General features: G+C 37.3%; 1 protein-coding gene across 1 annotated transcript in view; it reads left to right on the plus strand.

Annotated features, from left to right (window-relative positions):
* The window catches only part of LOC134499867 (glypican-5-like), a 408,362-nt gene that overhangs the window by 288,406 nt on the left and 97,732 nt on the right, over positions 1-22,224 (plus strand). Inside the window, exon 9 of the mRNA XM_063306738.1 lies at positions 15,352-15,502. Coding sequence (XP_063162808.1) covers positions 15,352-15,502 — 151 coding nt within the window. The remainder of the gene's footprint in view (positions 1-15,351; positions 15,503-22,224) is intronic.

The raw sequence follows: 22,224 nt of genomic DNA on the forward strand, positions 1-22,224 counted from the left end.
TCATTTCCATGATCTACTAATGAAGAAGATATTCTGAAAATTTGGCCAGGTGAAGGAATTTGTGCAATAGACGCTATTATGCAACAATGTATGTTGCTGATCTGTGGGGGATAACTAATAAACTTATAAGTCAGACCTGGGAATATATTATATAGACTGCCAAAGTTTAAAAAGAATATATTAAGGAACATAACTTCTACATTATTACTAATTCACTGCTATGATCTAAATCAAGCTTAGTAATTTTGAAGGAGCAAAGCAAGGGTTTTTTTGCCAGTTAGAACAGATTGACATATGCTAGTGGTCCTGCATATTTGATCAGATACATTCTGCTGGAAATCTTTGTTTCCAGCAAATATCCTAATCCTAAATGCAGATTTCTAGATTCTGTTTTTTTAAAAGAAGCTATACAATAAGCTACACAATCTTCCCCATGCTATTAGTTCAGACATTACTGTACTTGAGTCTCTCTCTCCATTACTATGCAGTCTTCATCCCTTCATTTCCTCTTCTCAAACATTTACGTTTTAGCAATACCAACATCTGACACACCAGCCAAAACATGTCTGCTTTACAAAGTGCAGAGCAGCTCATCAGCAAAAGCACATGCCTTGCTGAACACCTTTCAGATACATTGGAGAGGAACAACAGATTGTGGCAATTAAGACAGTCTCTCGAGCACTTCAAACCACAGGTACCTCAGCTGTGTTTTTAATATTAATCCAAGGCTTTTAATGATAAAAAGTGACACCAGAAGGCTCTTTATTGTAGTTCCATTTTATTCCCTCTTCATTTTATTCATACTCTTTTTCACTCTGCTGATTTCTACATATATATACATCTGTGATCTAAGCTCCATTTTTTATTATCTTTGTATACTTCCTGTAGAATTAACATTCTCAAATTACACCAGTGAGAAAATTCTGAGCTACGTAAAAAGCAAAATCAGTCTGTGCTTTCTTAATAAAAATTCATGGATTCATTATCTGCTGTGTAGACAATGTACAGTATATCTACTTAATATGCCAATCTCTCCACATATTCTTGTACTGAGTGATGAAATAATTGGAGCAGTCCAACAGGGTAATTATAGCAAGTGACGTTTTTCTTTAAAATATACTCCTGAGCTGACAAATAGTGAGGAAGAAGTTAGATTAGGTGGGGTTTATACAACACCCTTCATCTCAGGTACAACTCTTCATGCTGGAGAAAACATTTCTTTTTCACAATAATTTCCAAATCTCTGCTGTCATTTATCATGGCAGGTGGACATTCCAGATTACATATATTTACAGATGTGACTCTTGAGAACAGCACAAACATATTCAGAACCAGGAAATTTAGGAGCTCATTTCAACAAATCTACTGAATGAATAAGGGATGATTAGTCAGTTTAATTCAGCAGTGGAAGGTGGAGTTGAGGAAGGAAAAAAAAAGTGGGGCTAAGAGATGAAGTTGATAGGCAGAGGGGAAAAATATGTTGTTGTAAAACCTTAGATAATGTTAAGGGCTACAGCCCAGACAATCTATTATTAGCATGTATGTAAGATTAAATTATTGCCCCCCAGTACATCTTAAACAAACAAGAGCAGTTTTTGTTTGTGTGGAGAGACTTGTAAAGTTGCCAAAAACCATCCCTGAATTCATGCTTTGAATGGAGAGATGCTGAGCTAGCTGATCTTTATTAATCAGGAAACTATAATTTCATTTACATGATCCAATCCCGACAGTATCAGCTTCTGTCTTTGCTTGATTCGTAAGCCAGCCCACCTCTACTATCCATACACATTTTAAATCAAGCCATGGGAACAGGTAGTTCTTATGCTTTTTATTATTTATCTGAATATGTTCAGATCTCATACACTGATGAATACTGAGTTAAGATTTCCCAACAAATCAAGAAAAGATGCAATGTGGAGATGAAGTTGACAATATTGAAAACAAACATAAAAGTTCTGTTAGTTTTGTATCGAAGGATTGTACTGAAGAATTTTCTTAAGGCACAATGCAAGCACAGTAGTTCTACCACCTGTTTCACTGGTATCTGTGAAACCTTTGTTCACAACTTTCCAAGTTTGATGCAGTTGACTAGCCAGAACAGAAATAGCCACTTCATAATGATAGAAAGCAATGAGATTTTCCATCTGTAAATGTGAGAAGGAAGAGATAGAGAGGAGTTGTCAGGAGTAGTCGTGTACAAAGTGCTAACAAGAGTCTGGAGTCAATTTGGTTGCTGCACCTAGACACACACACACACACACACACATATACACAGTGCCAAAAATTGGAAAAGGAAATATTTCTTTCCCAGATATCATTATTTTGTGAATCTGTTTACTAGCTACCACAATAAGCAAGATTTTGTCCATATTTTCCATCTCTTCGGGACTCTGGAAAGCTACCTTTACCTTACCAGCAAACAGTGATTAGGTGAATTCCCATCATCAACTTTGCTTCTCTGATGAAAGGTCTTCTCTGACAAAGAATTGTCCAAACAAGAAAGCAATAATTTTCCCATAAAATGTATCCAAGAGACTGAAATGTTAAGAGGTTGAAGTACATAGCAGTAATGGGCTGCACCCATTTCTTTAACCTAAAAATATTAATTCCAGTAAAATTAATGTATTTGATGCTTGGATAACCAAACAGTACAACTTATGCAAGTTGTTCTTTAAAAATGATTCTTTAATTTCCTTGCTTTTATACAATATGTAATTTGCTATAATTAGGGAGCATTAATTTTGGTAATTGTAATATGCTTTGGTAACCTTTTGGAGTATACTAATTTTTCAGCCAGACTTAATGTTTCAGGTAAACTAGCAATATTCAAAAAGTGATGCAGCAATCACTTTTCCCAATAATTTTAATAGGTTTCCATGACAAGTGGAAGTTGCTCAAGAGACTTCCAAGCTAACAGAAGAGCTGTTCTTGTTCCTGGCAGACAAAAGCTAGATGGATAGATTGATGGACAGATAGAACTTTATTACAGCCACAGACCAAAATACAAAGGAACAGCTAAATGGTATTCACAATTTACCCCAGCATCTTTCATTTATTTCACCAATTTGTAGACTAGTCCAATCCAGAAAGAATCCATATAGTTTACAACAGTATAACAAAGCCTCCGCAATTATCATAACCCTTCACAAACCATAAAATCCAGATTAAAAACCCCACAAAACAAAACTATTAATCTATTTAAAAGAAAGAACAAACAGTAGCTCAGTACTATCACTGTCCATGGGCCGGCTGGATGCTTTTAACAGTTTTGTGAATTCCACATGCAGGAAATATTAATACCCAGAATAAATGCAACCATTATATTTTCCTTTTCCTTTTGTGCTTTCAGTCAGTCAGTCTCAACTCCTGGCAGATGCCTGGACAAACCCATGCAGACTTCTTGCAAGATTCTCAGAAGTGGTTGGCCATTGCCTTTTTCTTATGGCTGAGAAAGTGATTGGCCCAAAGTCACCCAACTGGCTTCATGCCTAAAACAGGACTAGAACTTACAATTTCCCATTTCTAGCCCACTGCTTTTAACTTCTACACTAAATTGGTTCTCAGTCATAATCTACTTCAGGGTAAATTGAGTCCTAGACTTCCAGGAAGAGTAAAAAGAAAAGTTGGCAACTTGGAGTCTAAGTTTGTACATTGGTCATTCAGAAGATGTGTAATATAGAATTCACTAGAGCATGTAGGAATACTCCTAATCAGAGGGAATAATGTGCTAAGAATCTTTTACAATAAAGCAAGTGTGGGAGACAAATAATGTTTTATTTTTACATACATGATCACTGTGAGGGATTTTGAATTGTACAGGGGAAGTAGCAGGAAAACTTCCTGATGACCCTGGAGGGAAGACGACAGATAACAGAAATCAGAAACCTTGGTATGAATGGAGGCAATATGTGGGCATAATAAAGGACATTGTTAATGTTAAAAGATGCTGGGATCAGTAGAAATGTTGGGCTTGGAGCCTCCTTAGAAATGTAGACTTTAAATGTGCCAGTCAGCCCATTGTAAGATCATCCCACGTCCTTATCAGAAGCTACATTTTGGCCGTAAAAGTCATGCTGTAATTTACATTGCCTTTTGCAATTCTTATGTATCATTTCAGAAGGTCTATAACCTGTAACCTGGTGGGCATTGGGGATATTCTGCATTCCTTTGGCAGGGAGCCCAGTGATCACTGTAATTGTACAAGCCAATGGGAGATACTTTGTTGCATCTATCTCCAGTCTCTTTGGTTCACAATTTAAGCAGGCATTTTTACAACAATACAAGATGTATACCCATGTTTCTATGGCAGCTGAACCATAAGGATGGGTTCTGTTCCTGTAGAGGTGCTTCCTGAACCTTCCTTCCAATATCACTGAATAAATAGTCAGGTGATTGTAAATGCTCTGTGCTGTTTAGGAAGAATGACCTTCTCAAGGTACTTTGTTGGTTTAGAACTGGAATAATGGTTTCCTTCTCCAATATTTGTGTAACAGATATCAAGCTCTGCTTGGTTATTAACATCTACCTGTCTCTAATTTGGCGTAGCCTTTGCTTGCTTATAGACCAGTTGCCTCATTGAATTTGGCTGTTGAAATTAATTTTTGCTACATTTCTGTTCTGTTTTTGTTGTTATCAGTAACTTATATTCCCTTTTTACTTTATATGACCCTCTGTTAGGGGTAATGGATGGAGTTCATCCTGTAGGCATAAGCAATAAGGACACTTGGGTTTCAACACATTCAGAGACAAGCCAAGTTTTGAATGATGAAAATGGGAGGGGCATGTTTGCTTATGCTATAATGTTGATGAACCTGTATGAGTTTCTCATATACAGATTATTGTGGCTTGATCTGCTAAAGGTGGGTGAAGTTCAGTCTCCACCAGAGAATTACTGATTTTTCTTGACCACTTTATGCAAGATAGTCTAATATCTTCCCCTAAGATTGGCTGGAACAGATTATCCATGAATATATCCTAAGCCAAGGGAAAAAGATTAAAGTGAGCAGGAGATGATCACTACTCAGGCAGCAATCAATCTTCAGGCTGTTCAGCAAGTCTAGCAACTTATAAGAGATTGCTATACAGTTAGTGGTAATCATGGTGTCCCTTGATTAGTGTATAAATTCTCCAGGACAGTTCCCATTGACTGCCCTGTTTAAAATACTTAGATCTAAATTAGTAAAGATGTGAGCCAAGAAAAGCTTTGAAAAATTATCACAGGTATCTTTAGTCTGGTGTGCCACAGAGGGGTACTAATATTTTGTAAGGGAGATACTGCTGGAATTTTAGGTAAAGGTGATATACTTAGATTCTATCCTGGCCTTAAAGTTACCTCCTATATTTACTGGTGCTTGTGGGAAGCTGGTTGTTAGGTTTGTTGTGCAGCTAATAAACCTACATAATATATATTTGTAGTAAGCATGTGCAGATGGGGTTAGGATTTATCAGCCAAAGGCAGCAGACTCTAAATTTGCTGCTACATATCATCTGTAGGAGTGTGGTTGAACACGTATTGCCTTAAGCTATGTGGGAAAATGGGTAAATTGTTCCCCTCTTCATTGGTCCCTCTCTCCAGTTTCTACTGCATCTAAAGCAATTGTACTTTATCCATCCATCTATATTTTGCCTTGCATTTAATTCGCTTAAAGAAGCACAAGCTTACACTTTCCTAAGTAATTTATAATATTTGGATTGTTACATTTGGCCTTCTGACCCATAGTGTTCCAGGATACCAGTGAAAGTGATTGGGAAAAAATGAATGTCAGCCAGTTTGTATGAAGTTTTATGCACCCAGCTAGAGTTTTCACTAAGGTTGGAATTGTGAGAATCATTCATTTGCTCATCTAATGTTGCCCTCTGCCCTCTCCTCTGCTTCTTCTTCAAGGATACACATCAGTTCAGGGGCATGGATTCAGCTCCCAGAATTTGAGTGTAAATGCTCCCTTAAGAGGAGCAATTGCAGAGCAATTACCCCACAGCATCTAGAAAGTAGATACTGTTGCCCATAGGTTGGTACATCAAGACTTCAATTGCCAGATTTCAGGAGATTAAACCTACACACTGTTTCAATGCCACTTACTTTTCAGCAACAATAACTACTATTACTAGCCACACACTGCTTCCCTCTTGGCCTCCTCTACAGTGGGGATAGATGAAGAGAAATCAATTGATCATGAAAAAAAAAACAGTCAACACAGGAACGTGTAAAACATTCTCCGCCCCCCCCCCCCCGCCCTACAAATGGACATTTGCTAATAGGGGCCTAAGCAAATCAAGATTTCTTCATTACCTAAGCAAGGTTTGCTTACCTAGGCAAAACGTTATGATGTAAATATGGAAATTTGAAAGTTTAGGATGTACACTGGTAGCCAAAAATATGCTTTAGTCTGAATAGGATATAGGTGTATTAATAAAAATATAATGGCTTTGTTCACAGGTGATACAAAGCCAGAATGTGGTTGGTTTGGTTTTGACTAAATGTGCAAAGCCAGCCATTGTGTTTGGGAAAACATGTTGTATGTCTTAGTATGCTTTGTGAACCCAACCAATTGTAATACAGGTAGCAAACCACGGCTTATGGCAACTTGTGACTCCAATGACTTTGTGAAGTGGGCTTATGTATAATGGCCAAGTGGTCAACCTGATTGTTAGTCAGTTTTTGAGGTCACTGAAGCCTCAGTGTGCCATTTGTGGAAAGCAAAATCTGAAAAGAAAGCCCCAAGCTATGAGAAAGAAACTAGGATAACATAAACTGGAGAACATTATGTTTTATTATTTAAATCATAACGTTGTTATGCCATCTTCTTGATATTTAATAAGTAGCTGTGAGAGAAATGCCTGAGGCTAAATAAAGGCAGCCTAATAGGTTATAAATATTACTGACAAGTTAACGAATACAGAAGCCATTATCTTTTGCAAAAAATGTTCCTTATTTTTTAAAAAAAAACAATTATGATTTTCCATACATGCTGGGTGCCCATTTGAAGAATGAAAATATAACAGAATATTTGTAAATATTTAAATAAATGGGAACAATAACCTAATTCTGTTAAAACCATGCTTTTTTTCTATGAAAAGCAATTGCTTATTTAAGAATAAAGAAATAAAAATCAGTCCATCCAAGTTGTCCCTTAAATATTACTGTTTAAATATAACCTGTATATTATGGGAAACTGCTTCAAAATATATAGTAGCTTACCATGTAGTTTTCCTGTACTTAGCTGAGTATAGTGATATACACCTGCATATTAACTAGCTATTAGATGTTCATATTTAGATATGGATTGATTGTTTGATTGATTGATTATGTGCCATCAAGTTGGCATTGAATCTTAGCGACCACATAAGATAGATCTTTTCTCCAGGATGATCTCTCCCCATCCTAGTCCTTCAGGTCTTCCAATGGTAAACCCATTGCACAGTAACTGAGTCCATCCACCTTGCTGCTGGTCAACCTCTTTTTTTTTTCCTTCTTCCACATTTCTCAGCATTAGAGCCTTCTCCAGAGAGCTAGGGCTTCGTATAAAGTGTTCAAAGTAGGAGAATTTGTGCCTCAGTGAGATTCTGGGTTGGTTGGTTGGTTGGTTGGTTGGTTGGTTGGTTGATATGTATGTATGTATGTATGTATCATATTTCATCACTGCCCATCTTACTAAGAGCAACTCTGGGCTGAGCAGATATGTCTGATGATCCATTTGTTTGTTTTGAGATCAGAGTAGCCCCCTTGTTAGGTTTTAGGAGAGTCATTAAAACCCAGCTTTTAAAGTTGTAGCAGCAACTTCCTGGGTATTATCAGGGAAATACATTTTTGGACTCTTCTGGTCAGTATGGAAATTGTCTCAATCCTAAATAGTTCATTTTCCTATTCATAAAATGTGATTTGTTCTCTCTACCAGAGCGTTCGGATAAAGTCATCCATTTTCTTCCCAGCTCCAGTTAACATAGCCTATGTGATTTTATTAATTTGACACTACCTGAGACCTTGCTGCTATAAATGGTGAGATTCTTTGCTGGTCTTCACGAAGAAATGTCCACTTTTCATATTGCCATGAAACTGATTCCCACCTATGCCAAACTTGGAAACAGATAATTATCCAAGAATTTGGAATAGAATTAATACACACTAGAGCATGTCATGAACATTTCCTCCAGCAAACAGGATGGGTAATTGCGGTTTGAGTACAAAGCAATGAGAAATGTTTCATTCACTTCCTTCAGACAGTTCAGAGGGAGCTACTATTTACTGACTTGACACATCAGAACATGTCTTCCCAAAATGGTATTATTCAAGGACTGGTGGAATGAGATGAGCTCCTTGATTGCAGCACCTCTCGTTTCACACTATATACGTCTGATCAAACAGAATGTTTCTGCCCTATTATGATAGGACTAAAAGCTGGCAGGTGTGAATGTTTAGAGGCAAGACAGCCTCATCACAGGTTAAAGCTGATCATCAGCCATCGCATTACAAATGGATCCTAGCTCATTTGCTCTTATTGCTCTACAACCTTCCTAAAAATTAAAATAAAAAACCCAGCTATACTCATTATGTGCAGTAATTTTCAGATCTATTGGGGGAAAGCATAGGAAGTGTTTACCAGCTTGCAAGACTTTGACATTTATTGTTTTAAAGATTTGATTTGCAAAACATAAGGCCTGATATTTCAAAGTAAGGAAGTATTGTGTTGGATCAATTCCAAAATCCATCAGGACTAAACTTGTGTTCTTAATAAATTTACGTTCTCCAGGAAATACACAAAGGACACGTAAGGAACAGCCAATCACAACTGCAGTTTTTTCTGACCTCCTGCCTTCTAGTTTTATTGGGGCTGCAGCTTTCATAGTTCTCAACCATTGGGAATTCCTTTAGTCAGGAATTCAGAAATTCGCAATCCTATCCAAGGTTTGGAAAAAAATCTATTTTATTTCTTATATATGTGATATTCAGAGATATATAGCATGTCACCACTGAAATAAATTAGTCCTGTACTCCTGTGACGTAATAGTGAAGGGACCCACACCCCAGGGATAATCCATATTCATGCCCCCTCCCCAAAAAGGCAGAGAGAATATTATTATATTATATTATATTATATTATATTATATTATATTATATTATATTATATTATAATAATAAATATTATATTATAATATTCTCTCTGCCTTTTTATATTGCTTAATATTAATATTATAGTACACGATTAATAAAACATATTCCAGCATTTGTCAAAACCAAATGTGTCATTATAACCTTCTCTCTCTTTTTAAAGGAAGTGATTAGTTTGATAGACCAAGCAACTGCTCTGAATGAACCTTGAGCTTTGTAAAGCCTGGACAAGGTTTCTCATGAGATCTTTGTGCACAAAGGGTAAATGTTGACTGAATAGTGCTGCAGTCCAGTGGATTTCCACAAGTACACCTAAAGGGTACTCATATATTCTATTTATTTATTTTATTTATTTATAAATTTATTCACCGCCCATCTCCCCCTCATGGGGCACTCTGGGCGGTGTACAATAAAATGCAGTTAAAACTTAAAACCATTTCAATATAAAAGGTAAAGGTAAAGGTTTCCCTTGACGTAAAGTCCAGTCGTGTCCGACTCTAGGGGGCGGTGCTCATCTCCGTTTCAAAGCCTTGGAGCCGGCGTTGTCCATAGGACACTTCCGGGTCATGTGGCCAGCATGACTCACGGAACGCCGTTACCTTCCCGCCGAAGCGGTACCAATTAATCTACTCACATTTGCATGTTTTCGAACTGCTTGGTGTGCAGAAGCTGGGACGAGCAACGGGAGCTCACCCCGCCGCGCGGTTTCGAACCGCCGACCTTCCAATCGACAGCTCAGCGGTTTAACCCGCAGCGCCACCGCGTCCCGCACATTTCAATATAACAATACAATAAAATAAGAATATAGTAAAATCTAAGTGCAAAGAGATTTTAATCAGTCCATGAGCGTAGGACGCCCCTCACAATCACTTAGGGCGCTAGCTATCCCCAGGTATAACTATTCCCCCTCCCATTCCAGGCCTGCTGACAAAACCAGGTCTTTAGTCGTTTTTGGAAGTCCGGGAGCGAGGGGGCCTGTCGGACCTCTGTGGGAAGGATGTTCCAAAGGGTGGGAGCTACAGCAGAGAAGGCACATTTCCGAGACCCTGCTAGATGGAATTCTTTTATGGATGGGGTCCATAACATGCCCTCCCTGCATGACCAGGTGGGGTGGGTCGATGTAATAGGGATGAGGCAGTCCCTCAGATATCCTGGTCCCATGCCATGTAGGGCTTTAAAGGTAATAACCAACACCTTGAATTGGACCCAGAAGCAAACTGGGACCCAGTGCAGCTCACGCAACAAAGGTGTTATGTGTGCAAATCTTGGAATACCCAAGATTGTCCATGCAGCTGCATTCTGAATCAGCTGAAGCTTCCGGATACTCTTCAAGGGTAGCCCCATGTAGAGCGCATCACAGTAGTCTATCTGGGAGATGGCCAGGGCATGAGTGACTGACCGGAGGGCCTCTCAGTCCAGGAAGGGGTGTAACTGGTGCACAACACAGAGTTGAGCAAAGGCCCTCCTGGCCACGACTGCCACCTGCTCTTCGAGCAGGAGTCGTGAGTCCAAGAGGACCCCCAAGTTACTCACTGGGTCTGTCTGGGCAGTGCAACCCCATCTAGCACTAAATATGACAAATTCCTGGCACATGAGGTGCCATTAATCCACAGCCACTCCATCCTACTAGGGTTCCGTCGAAGCCTGTTGCTCCCCATCCAGGCCCCCACAACCCCCAGGCACTCAGAAAGGGTGGTCACAGCATCACTTACTTCACCAGGGATGGAGATACACAATTGAGTGTCATCAGCATACTGATGATACCTCATCCCATGGTGATGGATGATCTCGCCCAGCGGTTTCATGTAGATGTTAAAAAGGAGAGGAGAGAGTACCGCTCCCTGCAGCACCCCACAAAGAAGGGGCCATGGGGCCGACCTCTCCTTCCCTATTACCACTGACTGGGACCAGCCCTGGATATAAGATTCGGCATCTTCCTGGAGAAAAATAATAAATAGGTTCCATCCTCAGCCTTGTACTATTCAATATCTTTATAAATGACTAAGCAGATAGAATTAAAGGAATTCTTACTAAATTTGCAAGTGACAAACGGGGATAGGCTAATACTTTAGAATACTAAATCAGAGTTAAAAATGACATCCACATTTTTTTAAGGATAGAAATTACAGCATATATTAGGAGTAATATTCTTTTTTTTTTTGCTATTAATATTTGGCACCACACTGTCTTTCAAGAAATAAATAATCTTTTGAATAATAATCTTATTTGCTGCCTCCCAGGTTCAATGAATCCACAGTTCTTCATTAGCTAATAAGTTCCACTGTTTTGGTATTGATTTAAAAATACAGTCATATTTTTAAACTCTATTGATCTTTTTAGCACTTTAATTAATAATCTTACAGATATTAAACCAAACAGGGAAATAGTGGGACAAACTTGTATCATTTTTTTTTATTGTCCTCTCCATTGTTTTGCACTTCTACCATAATAAGGATGACAGCTAACTTCTTTAAAACGTTCTCTGGGATGCCCAATAAATATTAAAAAGAATATTTTGTTGAATCTTCATTGAATTTTAAGATTATAAGGGACATATTTAATATTTTTGTAGGACAATTGGCCTTAATTCGTTAATATGGGTTATTCCAACTCTTTATCCAAGAATTCTTGCAAATAAAAAGTATCATTCAGGTAGATATTAGTAAATTGCTTATTTAAAAAATACTGTAGACTGTGTAGACTTTGAATTATTCAAAACACATTTCATTATTTATAATAATTCAGGAGACTTCAACAGGCTTGAAAATTGATCATGATTACTTCTCAGACAACTTTCTGAAGGATTACCAAAGGAGTTTCTATACAGAATTCAAGTCCCCTCACTTAAAGCATGATTCACAGTTTTAAGTAAACTATGTTCCTTGTTAAACAAATATGATACAACAGAAAGAACATTTGACAGTCTATGGAGACTTTGCGTTCAAATTCTTACTCAGGATTTCTTTTATGAAAAAGAGTGTCTATTATCTTGTTGTAAAACCTGTTGAGGGATACTGCATCAGAATGTATTTTTTTCTCTATTTCTACCTGGTGAGACTATAACATTTAGAAACTGAAATCACAAACTTTTGTTTAGTAATTTTGTGGTGAATCTTAGGAGGAAAGGTCATAAACCATGTCCCAATAGTGTGAACAGTAAAAGAAGATTCACTTGTTTCTGAGAGATACCATGCAGAATTCAGTGACTGCCTGACATTATATCTGACCTGAACCTAGAGCTGTTGATCCAACCAGGGGTAATCAGCATATGGAGCTTTTTGGTAGTAGACTAATTCCTGCACAGCTTGCTTGGCTTTTCAATTACTAATAACACCAAGTAAAGAATTGCAAAGAAAAAAAGAGAAACATGTTGTAACACTGCAGGGGCCTTTGCTAATCGAAACCAAAACAAGTCAGGGATTAGTACATAAAATTAGAATGCAGTAAAAGCAAAGTTCAGATGAACTCTGCAAATGAAGTAGGTATTTCTGGCAGGTTTAGTAAAACTTCATCACAGCATGAACTGCTGATTTAGAATTAGTATCAGAACCTTAACAAGGCAGTTGCAGCAGCAGTGTCCAAATGCATTTTTTCCATTTTTTATTTTAACTCCATAATTCTTAAACATTACGCCAGCAAGGACTTCTGGAAACTGATATCCAACATACCTGGAGGGTACTAGATTGGGAACAGCTGTTGTACATAGTGTAGTAAACAGCTGCACAGTTTTTGCACAAAGCAAGACTAACTGCGAGTAAAAAGATTTTGACTGTTATCAAACATGCAGTGGCATGAAAACATAACTCATTCAATCCAATAGGATTTACCTTTTTCGATTGTGAGAAGAAAGCTCTCAAAGATAATTCCCAAATGCAAAATAACCCTTAAGAAGGCTTTTTAGAATGTTTAGAAAAAGCTATTCAGCACTTGTGAAAAATATTAATTTCATTGGCAAGCACTCCCTTCAAAGCATAAAAATATAAAAAAATACAGGCATTTATTATTAAAAATTAGATCATATAATCGATTCATAGAAGCAGGAAATTTTCTGCTTCAGTCGGAGGTGGGGTAGATAACCTTTTGCAATCCATTCTGACTCCAGGGTCTTACAGTCAAAAGATATCAGAAATCTGAGAGATAATTAAGCATGTATTCATCATGTACAGAACATTTTCAAAAGCAGTTTTCTTCAACCATGTCTGCATGACATCAGGCTTTTAGACAGCGTATAACTGCTATGAGAACATCAAGCTGCTTGTTTAAAAATAAAATTAAACTATCAGATATTGTCTTACTGGCACAAATCATGCCTCTGACACCAATAAATGAAATAATCTGTAAAAAGTGTGACACTGGGTGAACTTTTTTAAAAACAGAGCTGAATAATCATTCAATGTTTCTCCAAGAGAAAGGGACATTTGTTAATGATGAATGCCTTTGTTACCTTCCATAAAAGATGGTAATGATTCATTGAATGATGCATAATGCAAATATATATCAACAGATTCAGCCTGTCTCAAATCATGCTAGCTACCTCCTCTATTGTTTGAATGCTGTACAAATAGAAATTCATTATTCACTTCTTTTAGAAGCCACCACTGTACTAGTCTTCAGAGAGATTCTTATATGGATGGTGGGGCACATCAGTTGATTTGTTAAAAACAGAAAATTCAACCCCAGAAATTAATAGTGAGAATCTTTTTTTGAAGAGGGTGGACCAAAACAAAAAATGACAAATAGTATTTTTTGGTGGGGCAACTGATAAAACAGAAGCAATGTTTTCATATTACCAATTAGATGCTTAAGACTAGTGTTACCAGATATCGGAACAGGCAAAGGAGGACATGGACAATTGGAAAGGAGGACAAATGGGGGGAAAGGAGGACAACGGGGGGAAAGGAGGACACACTGTTTAACTTTCTTGGCATCCATGACAAAATTATACTCAAAAACTGCCAAGAAAAATGTATGTAGGCCTACATTATATGAAATTACTTTTTCCAACATCAGAAGGACTGGTTGCTCAATTGCAGGAATGTGCTGGAGCCATTTAGGAGGGAAAGCCTTCAGTGGGTAACTGATAAAGATCTTGTGAATTTCAGGCAGCAAAGCAAGCTGGTGGGAGGGTAGGAATCAACTAATCAAGGTCACAGAGCAGAGCTTATTAACTTGCAGTTAGCACTTATTGGGGAAGTGCCACACTACACAGAAAAGCTGCTCAGGAAGAGATAAGCTTGTTAGATACTTAAAAAACCAGACAATATTTGATTTTAAGGCCATGCCTCCTTTTGCCAGATGTCTGGTATCCCTTAAGAGAATCCCACCACCAAGACTTGAACCCAATAGCAGTTTCCCACTTGTGTTTCCCAACAAGTATTATTGAGAGGTATACTGCCTCAGATACTGGAGCCAACATGAATGCATAACTTGTAAATAACCAAAGCTAGGAAGTATGATGGTTGATAGCCAATTGATGCATTCTGGAACCATTGGTTTTGAAAATAAAATCCAGTAGTTGTAAACCAAAAAACTCAAAAGACTGATATTAGAAGAGAAGGAAAGATGTGCAAAAGTATATCTAGTAAAATACCTTGAGCTTCAGTTATGAGCTCATCAGTAATGCTCCATCTTCAACTGCAGCATGACTATTATATGCTCAAAAGTGTAAAGTTTCAGCACTACCCACAACAGAGGAATGGCTGGTGAAGATGATGGAACTTGTGGAGATGGCTAAGTTAACTTCTTTGATCAGAGAAAAAGCAAATTCTACACTATTGGCTGACTGAAACCCCCTTATAGATGCTTTGCATGAAACAGGAAAAAATGGACTCATGATTTGTGGTTTTGATTATTAGGAAAAAACTGGATAATAGAAAAAAGTTAGAGCTTTTTTTTTGTAACCATAGAGTAAGAGTTAATTTTTTAATTGTACTTATATTTGCTGCAGAGGAAATCGGAAACTTCTTCTATTTCTTTTCGTTCTCCCTCCCTCCCTCCCTCTCTCCCTTCCCACTGTTTTAGTTTTTATGTTCTTTGTAAAACTTTTAATAAAAATTATTTTTAAAAATAATGCTCCATCTTCCATTTAGTGGTTCATACTGCTTTTAATGTGTTGATATTAAACTGCCTGACTGACTTCTAATGGGAAAACTGAGCAATGATATAAGGAGAGCCAAGCTACAATGGTACATGTTTTTCCCCCTGAAGTCTGAAAACTTTCACCAATATTTTATTTTGCATTGTAGCTGGCAGCCCACACAACAAGTTTACAGTCAGAAAGTTGGATTGACAGGGAAGGTGGCAGTGGGAATGGAATGGACAAAGAGACAGAATCCAGTGGAGATTGTGATGATGAAGATGGATGCCAAGGATCAGGTGATAAAAGCTACACAAAAGGTAGGGCTATTAATTTTTCATATATGCACTTAGAAAATTCACCAAAGCTGGCTTGTCTATGCCATTGTCTATAGATGAACATAAACCATGGTTGAACTCAATGTGAATAAACCTTACTTATTCCAAGGCTCAGACCCTCTCCCCTTCCAGTTTGATTTAGAGGAGGGTTTTGCTCTCAGGCTTGGTTAACTGCAGCCTCCCATGTATTCAAGCCAAAGATTGTCATTTGACTTTTAAGCAGGGTCAAACATGAATTATAAAGCTAATTTATTAAAACTTGCCATTAGTTAATTTTAAATCATGATTCCTAGGAAGTGGTTAGGTACATTCAAGATGGAAAATATTAGCTCCTCCTCTTTGTGTCTCTCTTAATGCTGGGAAAATTTATTCACGTAACTTTAAATCATGGTTTAGTTTTATGTGTAAATGCTGCCAATATGACCATTTTGATTTAAGAACTTTGAAAATTATGGTTCAACAACTAATTTTATTAAGTTGAATGTTGTGGGACAAGTATGTATAATACCCAAAGCTATATATTGTCACTATTTTAAAAAGTTTACTGTAAGATTGTTATTCCATTGTCTATTACTTTTGGTGTTCTTCCTTGGAAAGATGATGTGATCACTTCATTTTTTTTTTTTTGAAATATGACTAATTTAAGGTAAATGCATAAGCTTGAACTAAAGAACTGTGTTGCTTTCTAGAATCAGAATTCTATGACAGCAAGTTCTTAATTTTAAGTATGGTTGCAGTTAAATAATATTTAAGTAAAGCAATTATTTTAGTTTTAAAGTTCATTGTAGCAACTCTTGTAGAATTTTCATTTCCCTTCGTTCAGCAGGATTTTTTATTTTTTAATTTAACAAATGCTTTAAGTAAATTGTTTGCATTTCAAACTGGTCCAAATTAAACTGCAGCTAGGTGCTGCTATAAGGGACGTGGTGGTGCTGTGGGTTAAACCGCTGAGCTGCTGAGCTTGCCGATCGGAAGGTCGGCGGTTCAAATCCACGTGACGGGGTGAGCTCCGGTTGCTAGTCCCAGCTCCTGCCAACCTAGCAGTTCGAAAACATGCAAATGTGAGTAGATTAATAGGTACCGCTTCGGCAGGCAGGTAATGGCGTTCCGTGTAGCCATGCTGGCCACATGACCACGGAAGTGTCTACAGACAAACGTCGGCTCTTCGGCTTTGAAACGGAGATGAGCACCGCCCCCTAGAGTCGGACACGACTGGACTTAATGTCAAGGGAAACCTTTACCTTTAGCTTTAGGTGCTGCTATGGAAGTTGACTATTGACTATTACGCTATCAATGCTCTGTCAGATAATAGCAAGAATCTTTTTTGTTTTAGTTTTAGTTATCCAGTAATGTAGAAGAAAGCATTTTAAATTTGGCTTACCAACACAAATACAGTGTTTGAAAATAGTCCATGATTTTCCCATGACAATGTCATGGATTTGGGAGGAGGTGAGGTGGAATAGAAAGGAAGAATAATGTTTTTGTAGAAATTATGTCCATTAAAATATAGCCCAAATAAACTGTAGTGAATGGTTTGAACTAGTACCATTAAAAGTAGCAATTCCATCTTGAAAACATTATAATGGTATTTTGTGATTAACTTTAAAATATTTAGTATTTAAAATTATTAATAAAAGTAATAGTATATTTAAATAATTGGGGTTACTTGCACATGTGTTTTGCATATTTAGATGTAATTGCATAACTCCTTCACTTAAGGAGCAGTATGATTTTTCAGAATTCTAGTAATTCTTTCAGACAATGTAGGAGGAGAGCCATGTTGTCTGTGATGCTACCAGATTCCTTTAGAGTAATTATTTTAGTATATGTTTAGTACAATGATATAAATCTTAATAGTTTTAGTTAGATTTAATATAGATGTATGTATTTTGCCAGTTAGATACATCAGAATCCTTGTTCCAGAATGAAAAACTTTTTGTGCTGGAATTTTTCTACCCTCTTAGGATGCAATTTTTTCACATTTCTTCAACTGTAGCAACAGATATGGTAATAATTACTAACGCAGATGTTTTAAAGGGGTCTGAATAAATTCATGGAGAATCAGGTATCAGTGACTAGTAGTCTTGTTGATAGTTTGCTACCTTCTTGATTAGAGGCAGCATATCTGAAATACCAGGGAACAATAATGAAAGGATATTACCATCCAGTCCATGTCTATGACCCTACTCGATGCCTCTGGTTGGCCTTTGTGTGACAGTAAACACTGTACTAAATCTAGTCCAGGGCAATTTTTATGTTCTTACATAGCTGCAACTCTACCATTGACTAACTTTTTTAAAAATAAGACTAATAATACCTTGGTTGAAAGCCCCCCTTTTGTTTCCCCTCAGCATTGTGAGCAGAGATTGATTGTTCCACCCAAAAGTACGAGGACTGGACTGGCTTGCTAGTTTGGTGGGGAGTACCCAACTTAGAGGAACTAATAGCTCATTTTTAAGAATAAGAGGGGACTTCTTCACTCTCTACTCCAACAACATTTTAAACAGAAGGAATGATCCTGACCACTTTGGCTTTTATAGAAAATATTGAAGGACATGCAGTAGGGAAGAAAAGGAACATGTATACCTGCTTTCATAGTTGCATTATTACATGTATGAATAATCTCAGCAAGTAATATCTATGATCATTTTTTAGATTCATCATGATCTAGAACATCAAAAACTATCCCCAAAGAAATCAGGAGTTTATTTAATTTGGGCACATTCCAATTGATCTATTCCATGGTTTGGAGTTTATGAGTATTTAGTAGACATTTGTCCTAATCAAACTGTAGAAATGAGTCATGCATTTTATGCAACAGGTAATACTGAAAAACTATACATTTTTCAGTTGCAGTGGTTTATTGTTAACCTCTGCCCGTGCCAAGAAATAGTTTCAGATCGAATTCTGTTCTGTAGGTTTCTGTTTGGTTGATGTACAGAAAAACACAGACATTGTTACAACCATTTCATTTGCGGATCCTTTCTCTTTTAAAAGAATCTTTCCATTGCTTTGATATCCATGGTGATACCATTATAGTAAAGAAATAGATTGAACAAAGGAGCGGGAGGAACCGAATTTACTGATTATTGTAGAAATATTTATGAGTTTATGCTTAATATTACTGATTATTTTAGGGGATTGTGTCACAGAAAGAAACTCTTTCATGTTATTTTCAGATCAGAAAGATAGATTAAAATAAACATTCCCAGGCAAAGAAAGTATATAATCTTTTGTTTAGTATGGAAAATAAAACCTCTGCAGATTCTTATAATCTTGGCCAATGTTAGCACTGAACCTGGGAGAGGCTAAGATCAGCTTTCTTCGGAGATCACACTGTCTCTTGAGTGGGCCAGTGTGGTAGCCAAGAATAGGGCTTGTCTTGGTGGTAGCAGCCTAATTGTGGAACTTGTTACTAAAGGGAAATATGGTTGCCCTCATGCCTTCTAATCTGAAACGAAGACTGAAGACATGCTTGTTCACACTGGAATTCTCAGGCTAGCAAGAGTTCTAGGATCAGAATGCCTTTTAGACTGCACTTAATTAACTTATCTTAATGGCTGTGTTTACTGTTAGTTTTATGTCATGATAGATGGCTTTTCTGTTGTTTGTTTAATTGCTTCTACTGAAAATTGTTTTTTATTTTATATAGTGCTCTGAGATATATACTGTATATATGGCTCTATTTAAAGTAATTTGTTATGTCCTAAGTATATGAAATGACAAGTGCAACTAGAAATTGTTGCTGACATCCTCCAAGGCTATTATGGTCATAGAGATTATGGTATAAGGCTCACTATGTCAATATATTTATACAGCAATAAGATGAAGCACCATGTCCATATACAAGAGAGAATACTGCCTTCCTAAAAGTATCCTAATAGAATTCTCTATGTTCCTTAATCTTTTCAGGGAAAAGATTCAAAACACAAACAAAACAAAACAAAAAAGATGTATAATCATTTATAAATTATTTATTGCACTTACAGGCTTTGAAACTACCAGCTTGATATTTAAGCACAATATATTTAATTATGGCTACAGAGCCATAAACACATGCATACATTTGAGCCAGTCGAGCCAACAATTCAGGAATTTATCAAGATGTCTATACTGTAGACATCTGCGAAACCAAAACAATAGACTGATTTCTCTTTACCACTGATGAAACTTACTTTATCCCTTTTTTATTTTACATATTTGTGAAAATGTGTGAAAATATTCACAGTAGGATTCATTGTAAAAGAAGAAATGTCTTCCTATTTGTTGAAGCCACCAGGCCATTTAGATTCCTTACCTTGATCTAATTAAATTTGTTGACTCTTGGGTTGAATGTGGTGAAGTGTATTCAATTACACCCGTACTGAAGATAATTCCATGAGCATGGTCCACATCCATATTCAGATATGTAACTCACACTTAATGGCACTGAAGTTACTTTAATGCAAAGAGGTTAATGTGCCCAGTGTTCTTCAATAAAATGGCAGGAAAAAAAACAGAATTTGGTTAGAAGTTTTATCTTGACTAATTACTTACGTTAAATGGTACTGTGATTTTCACTGAAAAATATTCAAAAATTGTATTATACTAGCTGAGATACAGAACAGCAGAGAAAACTCTCATTCCCCTTCATATCCTTTACAAATTCCTTCAGTCTAACTCTTCTCTTCATGACCTAGCTGGTTTGGAGCAGGTAGTATCCCCAGAAGGCCCCCAGCAATATATTTAACCTAAAATGAAATGTTTAGGCTCATCTGGCAAAACATCAGATGACATTTAAGAGAATAAAGAAAACAAAAGTGGTAAAATTCCTAGATGATGCATCATAAGTCATTACCACGTGCGCTGGTTTCTCTTTATGTATAGATGTATTGGACTTATACCTGCTTAAATCAAGGAGTATCTTGGTAATTTACAGCATCCATCAATAAAGAATAAAATATCAATGGAATAAGAACAATATTAATAATAATAATAAATGGCTATCCATCCTACACCAGTGATCATAGGCAGTGAACAAGATTAATCTGCATCTGTTCTGTCTCAGCTGAACGAACTTTTGGGTGGCCCTCACTGTGCCACTGGGAGGAAAAGTGAACTGCAGCTCAGCATAAGCAAAGAGCAAGTGATGGATTTCCTAGCTAATCTAAATGAATTAAAGTCTCCAGGGCCATGAATTACTCCCAGGGTACTGAAAGAACTAGCAGCGGTAATTGCAAAGCCGCTGTCTGTAATCTTTGAGAAGTCCTGGAGAGCGGGTAAGGTCCCAGAAGACTGGGGGAGAACTAATGTTGTTCCTATTTTTAAAAAGGGGAACAAGCAGGAGCTGGAAAACTACAGGCCTGTGAGCTTGGCATCAGTATTGGGCAAGGTCCTTGAGCAGATTATTAAACAGCATGTCTGTGAGCTCTTAATTAGGAATTCATAAATTAACAGGAGCCCCCATGCATTAATGCTGAACAAGTCATGCCAGATTAACTTGATCTCCTTTTATGACAGAGTTATTAGACTGGATGATTGGGAAAATGCTGTGGTTATAGTATACCTTGACTTTAGCAAGCCTTTTGACAAAGTCTCTCATAGAATCCTTATTAACAAATATGGGTATATGTCAAATATGGGTTTGACAACTCAACTGATAGGTGGATCCACAATTGGCTCAAGGATTGTATTCAAAGGGTAGTTATAAATGGCATCAAATCTACCTGGAGGGATATTTGGGTGGGGTGCTCCAGGTGCTGTCCTGGCCCCAGTCCTGTTCAATGTATTTATAAATGATATGGACGAAATATAAAGTCATGCACCTAGATGAGAAAAACAAAAGAAACATGTGCAGAATAGGGAAAACCTAACTCAAGAGCAGCACATGTGAGAAGGACTTGGATATACTAGTGAATCACAAACTCAACATGTCCCAACAGTGTAATGCAGCTGCAAAGGAAGTCAATGACATCTTAAATAGCATCAAGAGGGGCATGGAGTCCTGATCATGGGAAGCAATTATCCTTGTCTATCTCTTTCATGGTCAGACCTCACTTGGAGTATTGTGTTTAGTTCTTCATACCACAGTATAAAAAGGACATTGATAAACTGAAGCAAGTCCAGAAAAGGACTATCAGGATGGTGAAAGGACTGGAAAAGAAGTCCTACAAGGAACAATTAAAAGACCTACTGTAGTTGTGTTTAGCCTGCAGAAGAAAAGGTTGAGAGGTGACTTGATAGCTGTCTTCAGATACCTGAAGTGCTGTCACATTGCAGAGGATTTGGATTTATTCTCACTTCTCCAGAGGGTAAGACTAAAACAAATGGGATGAAACTTCAAGGATGTAGATACAGATTAGACATTGGAAAGAACGTCTTGACATTAAGAGCTGTCAATCAGTGGAATAGATTAATACATGGAGTGGTTTCTTTCACTGGAGATTTTCCAACAGAGGCTGGTTAGTCATCTATCAAGGATGGTGTAGTGAATCCTGCAGTGTGCTGGGGGTTGGACTTGATGTCCTCTTAGGTCCCTTCTAACTCTATGATTCTATGATGATTTCATAATCCAAACCACAATGTCCAAGGTTGAAATAATAGCTCCAACTTATAAAAGCAACTTTAACCAACAAAGGTTGCATAGCCTTCTGACTCAAGTGCCTGGACAAACAGCCACATCTTCAATGTCTTACAAAAGGGTAACAGAGTTAGCGCCATCCAGA

The sequence above is a fragment of the Candoia aspera genome, chromosome 6 (genome assembly GCF_035149785.1).
Source record: "Candoia aspera isolate rCanAsp1 chromosome 6, rCanAsp1.hap2, whole genome shotgun sequence".
In the NCBI taxonomy this organism is placed as follows: domain Eukaryota; kingdom Metazoa; phylum Chordata; class Lepidosauria; order Squamata; family Boidae; genus Candoia; species Candoia aspera.